This window comes from Camelus bactrianus, chromosome 6, assembly GCF_048773025.1.
Source record: "Camelus bactrianus isolate YW-2024 breed Bactrian camel chromosome 6, ASM4877302v1, whole genome shotgun sequence".
Taxonomy (NCBI): Eukaryota; Metazoa; Chordata; class Mammalia; order Artiodactyla; family Camelidae; genus Camelus; species Camelus bactrianus.
In genome coordinates, this window is record NC_133544.1 from 73828223 (window position 1) to 73844014 (window position 15792).

The window sequence follows — 15792 nt, forward strand, 5'->3', positions numbered from 1 at the left end:
AGGCTAACAGCTGGCTGTTCCCTCAGCCCTGGGATCTCCCATGGGTCAGAGATAGATCTTAAGGAGAAGGGTATTCAGGGCCAGCTTCAGCGGCTCAGTCACATTTATTCTCAGGCCAAAACAAACCCTGGAGAACCTCCGGAGAGAACGAGCTGAGCGACTTCAGAACTTCCGCCGGGCACGAAGCCTCAGCCCTCAGAAACAGCTGAGCTTCCCGTCTAGCTGGGATCTCCCTACCCGGGACCTGGGCTTACCCAGCAGGCGCCGAGAATACCTGCAGCAGCTGAGGAGGGATGTTGTGGAGACCACCAGGTATGGGGACCCCGGACCCCGTGGGGAGCAGGCTCTGCGTGGGGCGAGAGCATCGTGGGGAGCAGGACCTGGATTTTAGCGTCCTGCAGAACAGAGGCTGCAGCTTCCTTCACCAGGAGCGATTCCAGGACTGGGTCCTAACATGCCTGTGGACAGCTGGAGGCGGTTGTGGAGACTGAGGCAAAGGGAAAGGAGGATGTTGGGAGGGAGCAGTGGGGAGATAGCTGGGCAGAGGGCCTGTGATGTGCTATGTAAGACTTAGGCCTGAGCCTCGGGATGGATGTAAAACCAAACATGATCCTCTGGGCAGAGAGAGGGTGGGTCCTTCAAGAGAGTGGTGTTGAGCCGACCTGGGGTGAGCAGGCCAGGGCCGTCACCCACCCACCTCGTTAGAAGGCATCTCTCCACCCCTATGGTTTTCCCCAGGAGTCCAGGGTCAGCGTCAAGGTCTGCTCACCCGCCCTCTGACATAGAGCTGATGCTACAAGAATACCAGCGGGCCCGCGAGGAGGCCAAGGTGGAGATTGCCCGGGCCCGGGACCGACTGCGGGAGCGGACTGAACAGGAAAAGCTGCGAATCCGCCAGCAGATCATCTCCCAGCTGCTGAGGGTGGGAAGGGGGCAAGCCTCTGATTTCAGGGTAGGCCTGGAGCTGGGGCAGACCTCTGACTGGGTCTGCCATCACTGGGGCTGCTTCTGAGTCTTAGAACGTAGCATTTGGAGGGGGCATCAGAGCCCTAGTGCCAGCTCAGAGCTGTGCTCTTTCCACATCATCCATCATCCTCATCAGACCAGCTCCTGTTCCCGGGCCAGGGTCTAGGAGGAGGCAGCTTTGCTATATAGTTGGGGTGGGAGGTAGGGGAGGCCTGAGGGAGTAAGGCTGAGGCAAGAGGCACTGGGAGGGGACGGGAGCTGGGGAGATGAGAAGGGGTGGTTTCCGGGGTGATGAGACGTGGGTGGTGAGGGTGCACCTGAGGCTGGCTGACAGTGATCTGTCCTTCCCAGGAAGAGGAAAAGCTACATACCCTGGCTGCCTCCAGCTCCCGGTGCACCAGCTCCGATGGAAGCCTCTCCTCTGGTGTCACCTCTGGCTACAACAGCAGCCCAGCCTTGCCAGGCCAGCTCCAGTCCCCAGACAGTGTGGTGAGTAGGCACATGTGAGACACGAACCAGGTGCCAGGACCACTGTGGCAAGAGTTTGGGAGGAGGTTCCACCTCCCAGAGGCCACTGCTGACATGAGTCAGTCTCTTGCACGATGGCCTTTGGTCTTCCCTGTGGTTTTTGTCTCCCTCTCCCTGTTTGTTCATTCATTCAACAAGTGTTTATTTCACAGGCACTATCTTAGGCACTGAGCAAAACTGTTCTTGTCCTTAAACACATTATTAGAGGGATAAATATTAAACGGCTTATTTTATGACAATTTCATTATTGTTGCAGTGAGTTCTATGAAAAAGGGGTGCTAAGCTAGCATGAAACGGGGGACCTGGCCCGGTCTGTAGGGTCAGCACAGGCGCTCTGAAGAGAGTGTTTAAACTGAGATTGGAAGGTTGAGAGGTAGTTAACTCAGTAAAAGTTGGTGTTGGGAGATTCACAGCAGGCAGAAGAGCCTTCCAGGCAGAGGGCCCAGCAAGTGAGGCTTTGAGGGAGAAGGCGTTTGAGGAACTGAAAGAAGCTTCGTGTGGCTGGAATGTAAAGAGTGAGACAGGAGAATCACACGAGAAAGGACTAGAAAAGGCAAGGTCACGTCGATTCTACTGAGAATTCTGGCTGCTCTCTAATTCTTCTGATCATATTCCCCAAAGCTGCTGACAAGCTTTTTAGCGGCAGGAGGAGAATGACAAGATGGCCAGAGAAGGGGCAGGAGCAGCAGGAGAGGGACAGACCCGCGCTCAACTTTGGCAGAGCCAAGTGGGGGTAGGGCCCTGCCCCCGTGGATGAGCAGACGTGGATGTGTCCGCATCCATGGGACGCGGTGGTGGATCGGATGTTGGAGGCGGGGAGAAGGAGGAGTCGGGAACCATGTGCACATTGGGCTCTAGAGGCTGATGATGTCCAAGGGGCAAGGAGCCCTGAAGGGGGCAGGTTTTTGAGAAGAAGATCACAAGTCTAGTCTTGTATTTACTGGGTTGAAAGTGCTTGTGAGAAATGCAGGAGAGCAGTTGGAATTCAGGCAGTTGGGATCCAGATCTGGAGCTCAGAGGTAAGATCTGGCTGGGGATATAAAATTTGAAATTATTTTTGTAAGCAAAACTTCAGTTAAAAAAATAATAGTACTCAACCAGTAGGAAAAGACATACAATGTCAAATGCATCTTTCAGTCTCCTTTTTGCCTCCTCAGAAGCAATCATCCATCCTAGTTTGGCGTGTATTTCTAGAGATAGCCTGTGTGTCTATAAGAATATGTATATCTTGTAAGAATGTGTGTATCTTTTTTGTAAAGCTCCTAAGTGGAAGCATACTGTACCCATTTTGTCCCTTTGCTTTTTTCCTTAAAAATATTTTTGGGATGTCATTTCATGTCCGTAAGTCTAGTGCTGACTTGTTCTTTTTAACAATTGAATAATGTTTCCTTTTTCTCTCTTATTGCATATTTTTAAATGTACTGTTTTGTATAGATTATATATTCATGTAGTAGAAAAGGCAAGAAATACATTCATCTATAAAGGTATCCAGGGAAATAGCCATTCCTGTCCCCCGTCTGCCTAATCCTTCCCTCTCACCCGCCCAAGAAGACATGAAGTTATTTATGAAAGCATTATTTGAAGTGGTAGAGTTGGAAGCCATTTAGAGAATCCATCAGTGAGAGAATGGATGTGTAAAATGTGGTGGATGCACACATGGAATACCGTGTAAGAGTCAGCGTCCACAGATTGGAGGAATAATTAAGGAGAGTACTGAGTGAAAACACCACGGAACAGAGTGAGTGTAACATGTTACTGTTTGTGTAAATGAAAACGATATGCACACAAAATAATCCTTATGCAAGAACACATACACACAAGAAGACATACCCTTTTTTACTGAGAATGATTTAAGGTGAGTCGGAGAGGGAAATTAGGGATTTGAAGTTAAATTTTTTTTTTAAATTACCTACCTAATCTTTGGAAATGGGGTGTAATTATCCTGTGAAACTGAGAAGGCCTGATGTTTGGGAGGATTCGTTCTTTGGAAAATTTATCCTGTGGAAAGTGGTCTGTTGAGATCAGGGGTTGGCAAACCCCTCTGGCCACATCTGGCCCACCGCCTGCTTTTGTGAATGACGCTTCACTGGAATGTAGCCACACCCATCCGTGTGTGTGTGTTGTCTGTGGCTGCTTTCATGCCACAGCCGCAGAGGTGAGTAGTTCCATCTATTGAAATGGTCCACAAAGCCTTAAATGCTTACCATATATACGCTTTACAGAAAAAAAGCTTGCCAACCTTGGTTTAGATTTTCCCTCTCTTCCGGACTCAGTTTTTATTCTAACTTGTTAACTTGTGCTTTTTAAAATAATTACTTCCTTTTTCAGTGATAATTTCTTAGTCTTTCCTTGTCTCATGGTCAGTAATTTTGTAGAATATGTTTACTGTTTTCTCATGATTAGATTGTGCTTGTGCATTTTTGGCAAGAAACCAGGGAAACAATGTGTCTTCCTCAGTTGGGGTTGCCAGATTAGCAAAGCAAAATGCAGGATACCAGCTAAATTAGAATTTCGGAGAAAAAACAAATAGTATCATAGTGTAAGTATGTCCCGTGCAATGTCTTATCCTCGATGCATCATATCAGAGGATATGTGATGCTGTTATGTCTTATTAGTGATGTTAACCTTGAAGTTACTGTGGTGGCTGGGACAGCTGCACTGAAAGCTAGTATTTTTCCCTTTATAATTAGTAAACATCTTGGGAGAGATACTTTGAGACTATGCAAATATCCTATTTTTCCTGGAAATTTTGCCTACTTATTTTTGCATCCATTGGTATATCTTGCCTGAAAAAATTATTACTGTGGTTTTTTTAATGGCAATTTTGTATTTCCATCATTTCTTCTACACTTATTAATTGGGATTTTTCTAAAAGGACGTGTTATCCCTTCTCTCCCTGTTTAGATTTCTTCAGTTATTTATTTTGTTCAGTTTGGACTCATAAATACATTATCCGAGGATTATAATCCAATACTATCATTATTAATTTCATTGCTCAGATTGTTCCAGATCTCATTTGGAATTCTTTCAGATTGGGTCCTGTGCCCTTTTAACATGCCCATCCTTTTTTGAGTACTTCCTTACTTTAATTCATTTATTATATTATTGTTGTTATAATTTATCAGCTTTTAGTGTATTCACAGAGTTGTATATCTATCAACACAATCAGTTTTGAATATTTTATTTTTTTGTTTTGTTTTGGGGGGTAGGTAATTAGGCTTGTTTATTTTATTATTTTATTTTATTTTATTTATTTTTATTTTTTTATTTTATTTTTTATTTTTTCTTATTTTTTATTTTTTTATTTTATTTTATTTTTTATTTTATTTTATTTTATTTTTATTTATTTTTTAATTTTATTTTTAATTTTATTTTATTATTTTATTTTATTTTTTATTTTTATTTTATTTTATTTTATTTTTAATTTTACTTTATTTTTATTTTATTTTATTTATTTTTTATTTTTTTATTTTTTTAATTTGATTACATTTTATTTTAATTAATGGAGGTACTGGGGGTTGAATGCAGGACCTTGTGCATACTAAGCATGTGCTCTACCACTGAGCTATACCTTTCCCCCTGGAATATTTTTATTACTCCAAAAAGAAACCCCATGCCCCTTAGTTGTTACTGCCCAAACCCACCATTCCCAACCCTGTGTAAACCACTAATCTACTTACCTTCTTCCTCTGTGGATTTGCCTATTCTGGACATTTCATATAAATGGACTCATATAATATATGGTCCTTTATGACTGGCTTCTTTCAGTCATAACATTTCTGGGGTTGTATTAATGTCCTAGGGTTGCTATAACAAATTACCATAAACAGTAGTAGTGCAAAACAACTGAAATTTATTCTCTCATAGATTTGCGGCCTAGAAGTCTGAAATTGTGGTGTTGACAGGGCCATGTTCCCTTTGAAAACTGAGGGAAGAATCTGTTCATGCCTCTCTGCAATTTCTAGTGGTTGCAAGTGATCCTTGGCATTCCTTGGCTTGTAACTGTATCATTCCAGACTCTGCCTCTGGCATCACTTGGCTTCTCCCCAGGGGTCTCTGTGTCCCTGTGTCTTCATAGGACTTCTTATAAGGACACCAATCATTGGATGTAGGGCCCACTCTAATCCAGTAGGACCTCACCTTAACTTGATTACATCTGGGAAACCCCTATTTCTAAATAAAGTTAGAGATAGGAGGGGCTGGGGCCTCAGCGTATCTTTTTTGGAGGACAGTAATTCACCCCACAGCAGGGGTTCATCCACATTGTAGCATGTATCAGAATTTCATTCCTGTTTATGGCCAATAATATCACATTGTGTGACTGTCACATTTATTTGCCTGTTCATCAGTTGATGGACATTTAGGTTTCCACTTTTTGCCTATTATGAATAATGCTGCTGTGAACATTAATGTACAAGTTTTTGTGAGCACACACTTTCACTTCTCTTGGGTATTTACCTTGGAGTTGGATTGAGATCATAGAGTAACTCTTATTTCACTGTTGAAGAACTGCCCAACTCTTTTGCTTTTTATAAATTTTATTTATTTTATTATTACTTGGAGGGGAGGGAGGTAATTAGGTTTGTTTGTTTGTTTAATGGCAGTATCGGGGATTGAACCCAGGACCTCGTGCATGCTAAGCATGCGCTCTACCCCTTCAGCTATACCTTCCCTCCTGCCCAACTCTTTTTCAAAGTGGCCACACTATTCTACAGTCCCATCAGCAGTGTATGAACAGTATATTTCTCCACATCCTGGCCAGCACTTGTTATTATTCATCTTTTTAATTATATTCATCCCAGTGGATGTCAAGTGGTACCTCACTGTCATTTTGATTCTGATGGTTAGTGGTGTTGAGCATCTTTTCATGTGCTTATTAGCCATTTATAAGTTTTTCTTAGAGAAATGTCTTTTCAGATCTTTTGTCAATTTTCTAATTGGGTTATTTGTCTTTTTATTATTAAGTTAAAGAGTTCTTTATTCTAGTACAAATTCCCTCTCTGTCTTTGAACTTTCTTGATGGTGTCATTTGAAGCACAAAAGTTATAAATGTTGATTGTGTCTATTTTTTCTTTTGTTGCTTGTGCTTTTGGTTTCATATCTAAGAAACTATTGCCTAATCCAAGGTCACAAAGATTATGCCCCTGTATTTTCTTTTAGTAGCTATATAGTTTTAGTTCCTACATTTGAGTCTTTGATCCATTTTTTTTTAATTTTTAAATTCTCTGTTTTTTAAAATTTTTGATGTACAGCATGACATCCCAGTCATGCATATACATACATATATTTGTTTTCATATTATTTCACTAAAGGTTATTACAAGAAATTGAATATAGGCCCCTGTGCTATACAGAAGAAATTTGGTTTTTTTTTTTATCTATTTTCATATATGGTGGTTAACATTTGCAAATCTCAAACTCCCAAATTTATACCTTCCCACCCCCTTTCCCCCAGTAACCATAAGATTGTTTACTATGCGAGTCTGTTTCTGTTTTATAGATGAGTTCATTAGTGTCCTCTTTTTTCTTTTTTAGTGTCCTTTTTTTCTTTTTGATCCATTTTAAATCAATTTTTGTATCTATATTGAGAATTAGGGATCACATTTCATTGTTTGGCTTGTGGATATTCAGTGGTCCCAGTACCGTTTGTTCAAACAGCTGTTCTTTTCTCCCACTGAATTGTCTTGGCGCCCTTGTGAAAGATTAACTGACCATCAATGTGTGGATTGATTTCTGGACTCAGTTCTATTCCATTGAATTATGTGTCTATCCTTATGCCAATACCACACTGTCTTGATAACTGTTTAGGCTTGTAGTAGAATTTGAGTATGTCCTCCAGCTTTGTTTTTTTCAAGATTGTTTTGGCTATTCTGGGTCCCTTGACTTTCCATTTGAATTTTAGGGATAAATTTGTCAACTTCTGAAAATAAGTCATCTGTGATTTTGAGAGTGCATTGAACCTGTAGATCAGTTTGGGGCAGGTTACCATCTTAACAATATTAAGATTTTTGATCCACGAACATGGGATATCTTTCCATTTATTCAGGTCTTTATTTTCAACGATGTTTCATAGTTGTCAGAGTATAAATTTTGCATTTGTTTTGTTGAATTTATTCCTGAGTATTTTTGATGCTATTGTAAGTGGGCTTATTTTCTTAATTTCATTTTTGGTTTATTCATTGCTACTATGCAGAAATACAATTGATTTTGTATATTGATCTTGTCTCCTGAACTCTTGCTGAACTCACTTATTAGTTAATAGTATTTTAGTTAGACTCCTTAGGATATTCTATACACAGGGTCATATTATCTGTCTTTTTGTTGTTGTGGTTGATGTTTTCTTGCCTAATTGCCCTGTCTAGAATCTTGAGAACCATGGTAAATAGAAGTGGTAAGAGCAGACATCCTTGTCTTGTTACTGACTTCAGGAGAAAACCATCCAGATTTTTTACAATTAAGTATGTTAACTGTGGGGTTTCCATAGATAATCATTATCAAATTGAGGAAATTTCCTTCTAGTCCTAGCTTATTGAGTGTTTTTATCATGAAAATACTGGATTTATTTAAATATTTTTTCTGTATCTATTGAGATGATCATGAGGGTGTTTTGCTTCACTCTATTAATACAGTGTATTATATTGATTTTTCTGTGTTGAACTAACCTGGTATTCTTGGGATAAATCCCACTTGGTCATGGTGTATATCCTCTTTATATGTTGCTAGATTCAGTTTACTAGTAGTTTGCTGAGAATTTTTGTATCTGTATGCGTAAGGGATATTGGTCTGTACTTTACTTGTGATGTCTTTGTTTTTTTGTATCAGGGTAATCTGGCCTCATGAGTTGAGACGTTTTCCCTCCTCTATTTTTTGGAAGGAATGTATTTCACTAATGAAGCTATCCCATCTTTTTTCTTCTGTGGGAATGTTTTTTTATTACTAAATTTATTACTAAACCTTTCTTACTAAATTTACTTGTTAAATGTCTATTCAGATTTTCCATTTCATCTTGAGTCAGTTTTGGTAGTTTGTGTCTTCTAGGAATTTGGCTCATCTAAGTTATCTCATTTGTTGACATGCAGTTGTTCACAGTATTAATTCATTTATTTTTATTTTTCATAGATGTAAATATCTAAAGTTTAAAATTTCCCTCCGAGAATGCTTTAGTTGTATTCTACAAGTTGTGATATATACTTTTTATTACCTTTGTTTAATAGTAATTTTGCAATTTCAGTTTGTATTTCTTCCTTACCCAATTGTTGTTAAGAACTTTTAAAAACTTTTTTGGTAGAAAAGCCCTTGTGTTTTCTGACTTTGTTATTAAATTTTAAATTTGTTTGCCATGTGTTGAGGGAATGTATGATTTCAGAGAAAGTATAGTTACTATTTTTTATATTTGAGGGATATTTTAATCATGAATTTTCCATGGGCTTCTAAAAATCTTGTGTTATCTTCATTTGTGGTCTGTATTTTCTCTGCTTTGGGGGTGTATATGTGTCTTCTTTCCAATAATTTGGAAGTCTTTTTTTTTTTTCCTTTTCATGATCACTTGTATATCTTTAAATAATCTTTATTTTTTTTGTTTTTGTTTTTTGTTTTGGGGGACAGGTGATTAGGTCTATTTGTTTATTTTTTGGATGGAGGCACTGGTGATTGAACCCAGGATCTCGTGCATGCTATAAATAGTCTTAATGTCCTGATTAAGCAGTTTTCTTTTCACCCTGGCTATAGAGCATGAGGAGATCAGTGCATTTCCACCTTCTCTCCTTTTTTCTCTTTACCTTTTGTTACAGAATTTCTGCACTGCTTATGGTGTTTGCATTCAGAGTTCTAGTGCTGGTTAAATGGACTCTGCTCACTTGCAGTTCTTCGGCATGCATTCTTTTTTCCACCCTGGTCATTCTTCCTCTTACAATTTCTTCAAGAAAGACTCAAGGGTACTATACTCTCTAGGTTCTCTGAGTTCATATTTGAAAATGTTTTATTCCCACTTAAATGAAAGAATAGGTTAAATTCCTAGAAGTAGGAGTGCTAGGTCAAAGGATATGTGCATGTTTAATTTAAAATGTCTGATAAATATTTCCAAAATATACCTATTTACACTCTCAAATAACAATATATAACACTGCCTACTTACCCATACTCAGCTTAACAGAGTGTTTATTAAGGGCTTTTCCCTTCAATCTTTGCCAATCTGACAGGCATAAAGCAGATTTTATTTTAGCTTTAATTTGCAGTTCTCTTGTGCCTGAGATTGAATGCCTTTTCAGATATTTCTGGTCCTTTGGTCTTTTTGCTCTGCCTGCCAGTGTACTGGGTCTGCTCTGTTAGGTTGTTCTTTTGTTTTTGGAGGCCTTTCTTTATATTAAGAAAATTACCCTTTTCGTTTGTTTAAAAAAATTTTTTTTGTTTTGATTTTTTTAATGAAAAAAATTTTAATATGGGGAGGTAATTTTAGGTTTATTTATTTTTTTAAACAGAGGTACTGGGGATTGAACCCAGGACCTTGCACATGCATTCTACCACTGAGCTATACCCACCCCTTGAAAATTATCCTTCTGTCATTTGAAAGGCCAGTGTTTTTTCCTAGTTTGTTTTTATTTTATGCTATGTTATTTAGTTTTTATCAGTCTTTTCTTTTATGGTCTCTGGATTTTGTGGCCTGTTTAGGAAGGCACTTCTTCATCATGAGATCACTGAAAAAATTTTTTTCTCGTAATATTAAATTCTCCCCCATCCTGTGTATTTTTGAGCCATAAAGCATAAATAATTTATTTTGGCGTGATATATGAAATGGGTTTGATGTAACCTTCTCTTCAGATGGTGACCCTCTTGTCTCAGTAATATTTATTGATTAATCCACACATATTTATGTTTGGAAGTCATCCATGTAGCCCTGGAAACAGACAGGCTAGGAGTATATTATAGGGTGAGAAAAGAGGGCCTAGGCCTGAGTCTTGAAAGAATCCCAATATATCAACTTATGTTTGGGGAGGATAAGCCAACAAGGGAAACTGGGAAGGAGCACCTGGAGAGATAGGAAGCCAGGATCCCAGGGATTCAGGACGCAAGTATCTCAAGTGAAAATGAGATGCTCAGCAAGAGGAAGACTTGGACCTGTTCACCAGCTGGATGGATCTAGCAAAGGCTAGACTCGAGTGGGTTCAGAAGGGTGTAGAAGGTGGGAGAAGGCAAATGGTGACAGTCATTTCAAGTTTATCTGTAAAGGACGGGAGAGCAAGGATACCTCTAGAGAAAGGTTTTTAAAGGTCAGAGAAATGTTTGCAGGCTTAAATGCTGATATGAAGAATCTAGTGAAGAGAGAGAGCTGGAAGCAGTAAGTGAAGAGGTCATCAGCAGCGAAAGTTCTTAAGAAGACGACACGAAATCTCAATCTGCCTAAAGTAGGAGAGACCGCTTGTATGTTGCAGCAGGAAGTCAGGAAGCAAGGATGGAGACAGAATGTCTTTGTTCACCTCTTCTTGTCTTTAAAGTAGCGCTAGGTTAGGAACTAATGATAGAGGTAGGATGGTGCGTGCCTGTTAGATCAAGCAGAGGTCAAAGATCATGTCAGTGGGGAGCTGGTAAAGGTAAAGATGGGGTGACTGTATTATAGATCCAGAGGATCATCTCCATCTGTTCCTAAATTAGGACCTTTGGCTTAGCTGCTGTACCTGGGGCCGCGGCCAAGGGTCAGACTTCTCACAGCCCATCGCTTTTCTTCCCTATCCCACCTACCAATTGGGCTGTTTGCCACCCACGCTAAACACAGCTCCAGCACTGGCCTCATTCCTGTTGCCTTAGTGGCGCAGAGGGCCTCTCATCCATTGACGCCAGTACACTGTCCTCTCAGGCGCCAGTTTGTTCTGATCCCTGTTGGAACTCTCCTACAAGCAACCTTTGAGTGTATGGCTTGGAGGGCAAGGAAACTCTGTAGGGACTGGATCCTGTTGCTGTTGACTGACTTCTCAGGAGCATCCAGTGCCCTGTAATTCCAGCGGGGAAGCTCCTTTCACTTGAGGCTTTACGCTGGAAACTGTTGGTGCAGCTCGGAGGCCGAGGAGGCAGCCCTGCACTGGCTTTCTGTTGCTCTGCTTTCTCCTCTCTGCTCTGGTCCTGAGCATCTTCTCTTTGGCAGGTGGACACAAACTTGCCAGATTCCAGGGACTCCTGGATGGGGGACGTGCGAGGCCGCTCTGCAGTGAGGAACAGTCACTTGAATCTGGCCGGGTCTGCCTGGAAAAGCTTAGCCTACAGTGAGTATGGGAACCTTGGGGGCTAAGGTCTGCTAGAGCCTAGGGAGTCACTGTCCCTCAGGAGGCCGTTGCTGTCCCAAGGCCCCGATGCTCATGCCGTCTCAGAGCCTCCACCTTATTCACTGCAGGCCGCAGAGCCTCCCTGGGCAGTTGCTGCTGTTCTCCGTCCAGCTTGTCCAGCCTGGGGACCTCTTCCTCCTCCTCCTACCGGGATTTGGCCAAGCACATCGTGGACATCTCTATGGCTGATGTGAGGTTTCCTGTAGCTGATTGCTGGGTGGGGAGGAAGAAAGAGGGAAAGAGCAGGGCAGATGCAGGCTTCTTCAGCGGCTCTCCATGTTTACAAAAGGGAAATTCAGTAAACGCTGGCCCGAGGGACTACCCAGCCCACTAATCTGGGTGCGGTCACTGTGTCCCCAGGTAATGGCTGCTTGCTCAGATAACCTGAACAACCTCTTCAGCCACCGTGCAGCAGCCGGCTGGAAGTAAGTCCCTTTGCAGTGTCCTGTCCCTGTGGCCCTGTTTGCCTTCTCTCCTCCTTTCCCTTCTCCACTGTGGCTTCCTTGAGTCCCTCACCCTGAGCTCATCCTCTGTGACCCCAGACCCCAGTTTTCGCCCCAACTCCTCTCCCCCGCCCTTGGTGTCTCCCCCAGCCATCAGGGTGAGGAGCAGGAGGTGCAGCTGTACAACAAGGTGTTCTCTTCCACTCGACATGGCTTCCTGGGGGCGGGCGTGGTGTCCCAGCCGCTGTCTCATGTGTGGGCAGCTGTGAGTGACCCCACCCTGTGGCCCCTGTACCACCAACCCATCCAGACAGCGAGGCTGCATCAGCGGGTGACCAACAGCATCAATCTAGGTGAGTGCAGGGGACAGAGGCAGCAGGGTCAGAGGCAGCTCTCTCGGGAGGCCAGGCACTCAGGCTGGGCCCAGTGGGGTGTTGGGTCGTGGAATGATGGGGTATTGCGGGACGGAACTAGGTCTGTCCATGCACCTCCTGACTCTCCCATCCCTGCCCCTCCAGTGTACTTGGTGTGCAATACCGCCCTGTGTGCACTGAAGCAGCCACGGGATTTCTGTTGTGTCTGCGTGGAAGCCAAAGAGGTGCCTGCCTTGCTGGTGGTAAAGATATGGAGGGAGGAACCTGGGCCGGTGTGTTATGAGATGCAGTCTTTGTGCATCAGGTCCTCCAGGAGGAGGGCAAGTTGGGTTTGGGGGCAGGGGTGCTTAAAGGCTGGCTGGGTGCTGCCTTCCATGGTCCTGACTGCACAGGAGCCTGGCCCTGTTTGAGCCACATCACGTGGGCGGAACTCACACTACTTTGTTTCCAGGGGCCACTGTCTATCATGGCAGCTCAGTCTGTGTATGATGTATCCATGCCGAGACCCAGCAGGGAGATGGTGCGGGGGGAGATCCTGCCCAGCGCCTGGATCCTGCAGCCCCTCACTGTGGAAGGGAAGGAGGTCACCAGAGTCATCTACCTGGCCCAGGTGATCTGCCCTGTGCGGCTGACCCTAGCCCCACGGGAGTTTTCTGTTTAGCTGTTCAACATCCTTCAGTAACCAGGACTTGTGACCTGAGAGCTGGAGACTCGGGGGTTTCGTGGGTCACAAATCAGTGAGGAATCAGAGTGGAAGAAATGAGACAGAATTGATCACCCTTCTCTAAAGCTGCTATTACCAGAGCCTGGCGGCCTACATTCTCCGGCTGTTCCCACGGTCCGCAGGACATACATGAGTCCTTGTGAGGCAAAGCAGCAGCCTCAGTTCCGACTTGACCTTTGTCGTTGGGAAGTGAGGCCTCTGCCTAGACCTGAACAGCAGAGCTCAGGGCTGTAGGCAGTTCGGCTCAGAGCTTCTGCCATCACAGCAGCCCGGGGTGACTACTTACGGCTGAAGTGTGCCCCGGCTGTGCTCTCGGCTCTGTTTCCACCTTTAACTCTTCCCTCTCTGCTTTATTTCAGGTAGAACTCGGTGCTCCAGGATTTCCCCCTCAGCTCCTAAGCTCCTTCATCAAACAGCAGCCGCTGGTTATAGCCAGACTGGCTTCCTTCCTTGGTAGTTAGCATCTCCCCATCAAGATGGCGCTTCAGGATGCCCCAGAGATGCTGGGGCAGCTCTCGTTGCTCTCTGTATCTCGACGCAGGAAGAGCCGAGGCTCCCTGCTTGTGCTGACTGGGCAGCCAGCCCTCAGCCCCGAGTTGCCCACGAAGGCCGGTCAGTACTCTTGGTCACACACGGCTGGCACCTCTGCAGAGCAAGGGGATCTGAGCTCCTGGCCCTGGCCATCCAGACTGAATGAAGCTCCCGTCATGTTTTGGATTGCTCCCCTTCCTTTCCCATCTCTGGGACCCTGTGGCAGACAGGCCACTCGCTCACAGCCAGCGGGGCTGGGAGACTGCGGTGCTGACACGGTGCTTCCTTAGTTCAGCACAGCCCTTGGGTTAGGAGGGAAGCAAGCAGCCGTCGGCCGAGACTCTGCTCAGAATCTGTCTCCAGCGTTCAGCTCCACGGCGGGACAAGTGCTAGGAAATACCAAAACAGAAAAATGGTTTAAAAAAACAGCTGCACAAACCAGAACACTGATTTAGAATTGTTTCTCCTTCTTGAATTTTTACAAGACACTTTATTAATTTTTGCTTTGCTCCCTTCTTCCTTTCTCTCTCAGGAGAAGACATTTGTTGGGGTCTTTGCTCCAGTCACAGTGCTCTGCGGCAGAGCTGTCACCCAGAGCTCGGTGGAGTGGGAGGACCACCATAGAAGCTCTTGGGATGGAGCTGGGGTCAGGGCAAGGGCCTAGCTCTTTGAGGGGACTGGGGGTGGGGGGTTGTCTCTCACTTGTCTTTCAGTGAGGGAAAGTTGTCTTTTGAAGACAGGAAGGAAGACGATGGACCTCCTAGAGGAGGTAAGTGACTTGTTAGGAGGAAGCTCAGTTCCATTCCTTACCTCACTCAGAGCCTTGGTCCCAGCCTTCAGCAGTCTCTCAAGCATTCCACGTGATGCTGTCGCCCCTCCTAGTCTAGGATGGGCTGGAGAATGGGTTCAGTTTTCTTGTACCTTAGCCTGGCTGAACCCGAGCGCTGAATATTCTCTGTGGTTACCTGTAAGTGGTAGGGATGGGCGAGATTCTCAGTTTCAGTTCTGGGCACCAGAAGAGGGAGACCACACGGGGATTGACAAGATGTGGTAAAAAGGTAAATTACTGTACAGTAGAGATTTATTTTTCTAAAAGTGTTTGCAGGATTTTCTTCTCTTACCTCAGATTAAGTTATTTATATATTATTGAAGGTTTTTTTTAATTGCTTTTAAACTTATTTTTCTTGTTACAATTTTTTGTGACACTTGATCTATTTAACACCCTATTTATGTACTCCCATCTTTTTTTCATATAAATCTCTTACTAAGACCACTGACTGGAAAGGTCAGAACATTTGCAAAGTAAAAGTCCGACATGTACTTTTATTCAGTGAAGACTGGGATAGCTTGAGTGTGTCATTTGAGCTCAGAATTCAGTCTGGAGATTATGATGGCAGCAACTGCTCATGGCCCCATTTCGAGTATAGTTTACGCATATGTACTGAGGGTTTCCCATGAGCTGGGCGCTGCTTTGCACATAAATGGCAACCAGGTTAGTTGCCAACTGTGGCAGCCTATGGCCCTAATACGAACTTGAGGGAGGATTCCAGAACAGTCATCACTACACCCAGTGGTGACCACAGTCCCCTGGGAGGAAGCTCAACAGATGTGCACCTCTAGGACTTCTGAGGCAGAGCCAGCAACGGGAACCTGAACACGTGAGTAGCCCGGAGGTGACCGTACCCCCTACCTAGAGAAGCCCCACAGCGGGCATGTGAGTCAGCAAAGCTAGAGAACATTAACTGAGGCTGATCTTACAGCAAAACGCAGAGGCGTTAAGGATAATCCAGGGACCTGGCTCCAAACGACCATGATGAAGTCAGACTTTGGTTTAGACAGGTGGTTCTCAAGAGATCATTGTGGTCAGAATCACCTGAAGGACTTGTTACGCCCCAGGGTTTCTGACTCAGTAGG

At 43.8% G+C, this 15792-nt stretch overlaps 1 protein-coding gene across 6 annotated transcripts in view; it reads left to right on the top strand.

Moving 5' to 3' along the window:
• Positions 1 to 14322, top strand: part of STARD9 (StAR related lipid transfer domain containing 9) — a 108332-nt gene extending 94010 nt beyond the window's left edge. For all 6 annotated transcript variants that reach the window (XM_074365967.1, XM_045524282.2, XM_074365970.1 and 3 more), the window contains 10 exons: positions 115 to 312; positions 739 to 952; positions 1318 to 1455; positions 11629 to 11746; positions 11875 to 11996; positions 12167 to 12231; positions 12400 to 12602; positions 12768 to 12847; positions 13075 to 13233; positions 13707 to 14322. In XM_074365967.1, the coding sequence (XP_074222068.1) occupies positions 115 to 312; positions 739 to 952; positions 1318 to 1455; positions 11629 to 11746; positions 11875 to 11996; positions 12167 to 12231; positions 12400 to 12602; positions 12768 to 12847; positions 13075 to 13233; positions 13707 to 13808 (1399 nt within the window). In that variant the 3' untranslated portion in view covers positions 13809 to 14322. The remainder of the gene's footprint in view (positions 1 to 114; positions 313 to 738; positions 953 to 1317; positions 1456 to 11628; positions 11747 to 11874; positions 11997 to 12166; positions 12232 to 12399; positions 12603 to 12767; positions 12848 to 13074; positions 13234 to 13706) is intronic.
• Positions 14323 to 15792: the final 1470 nt, after the last annotated feature.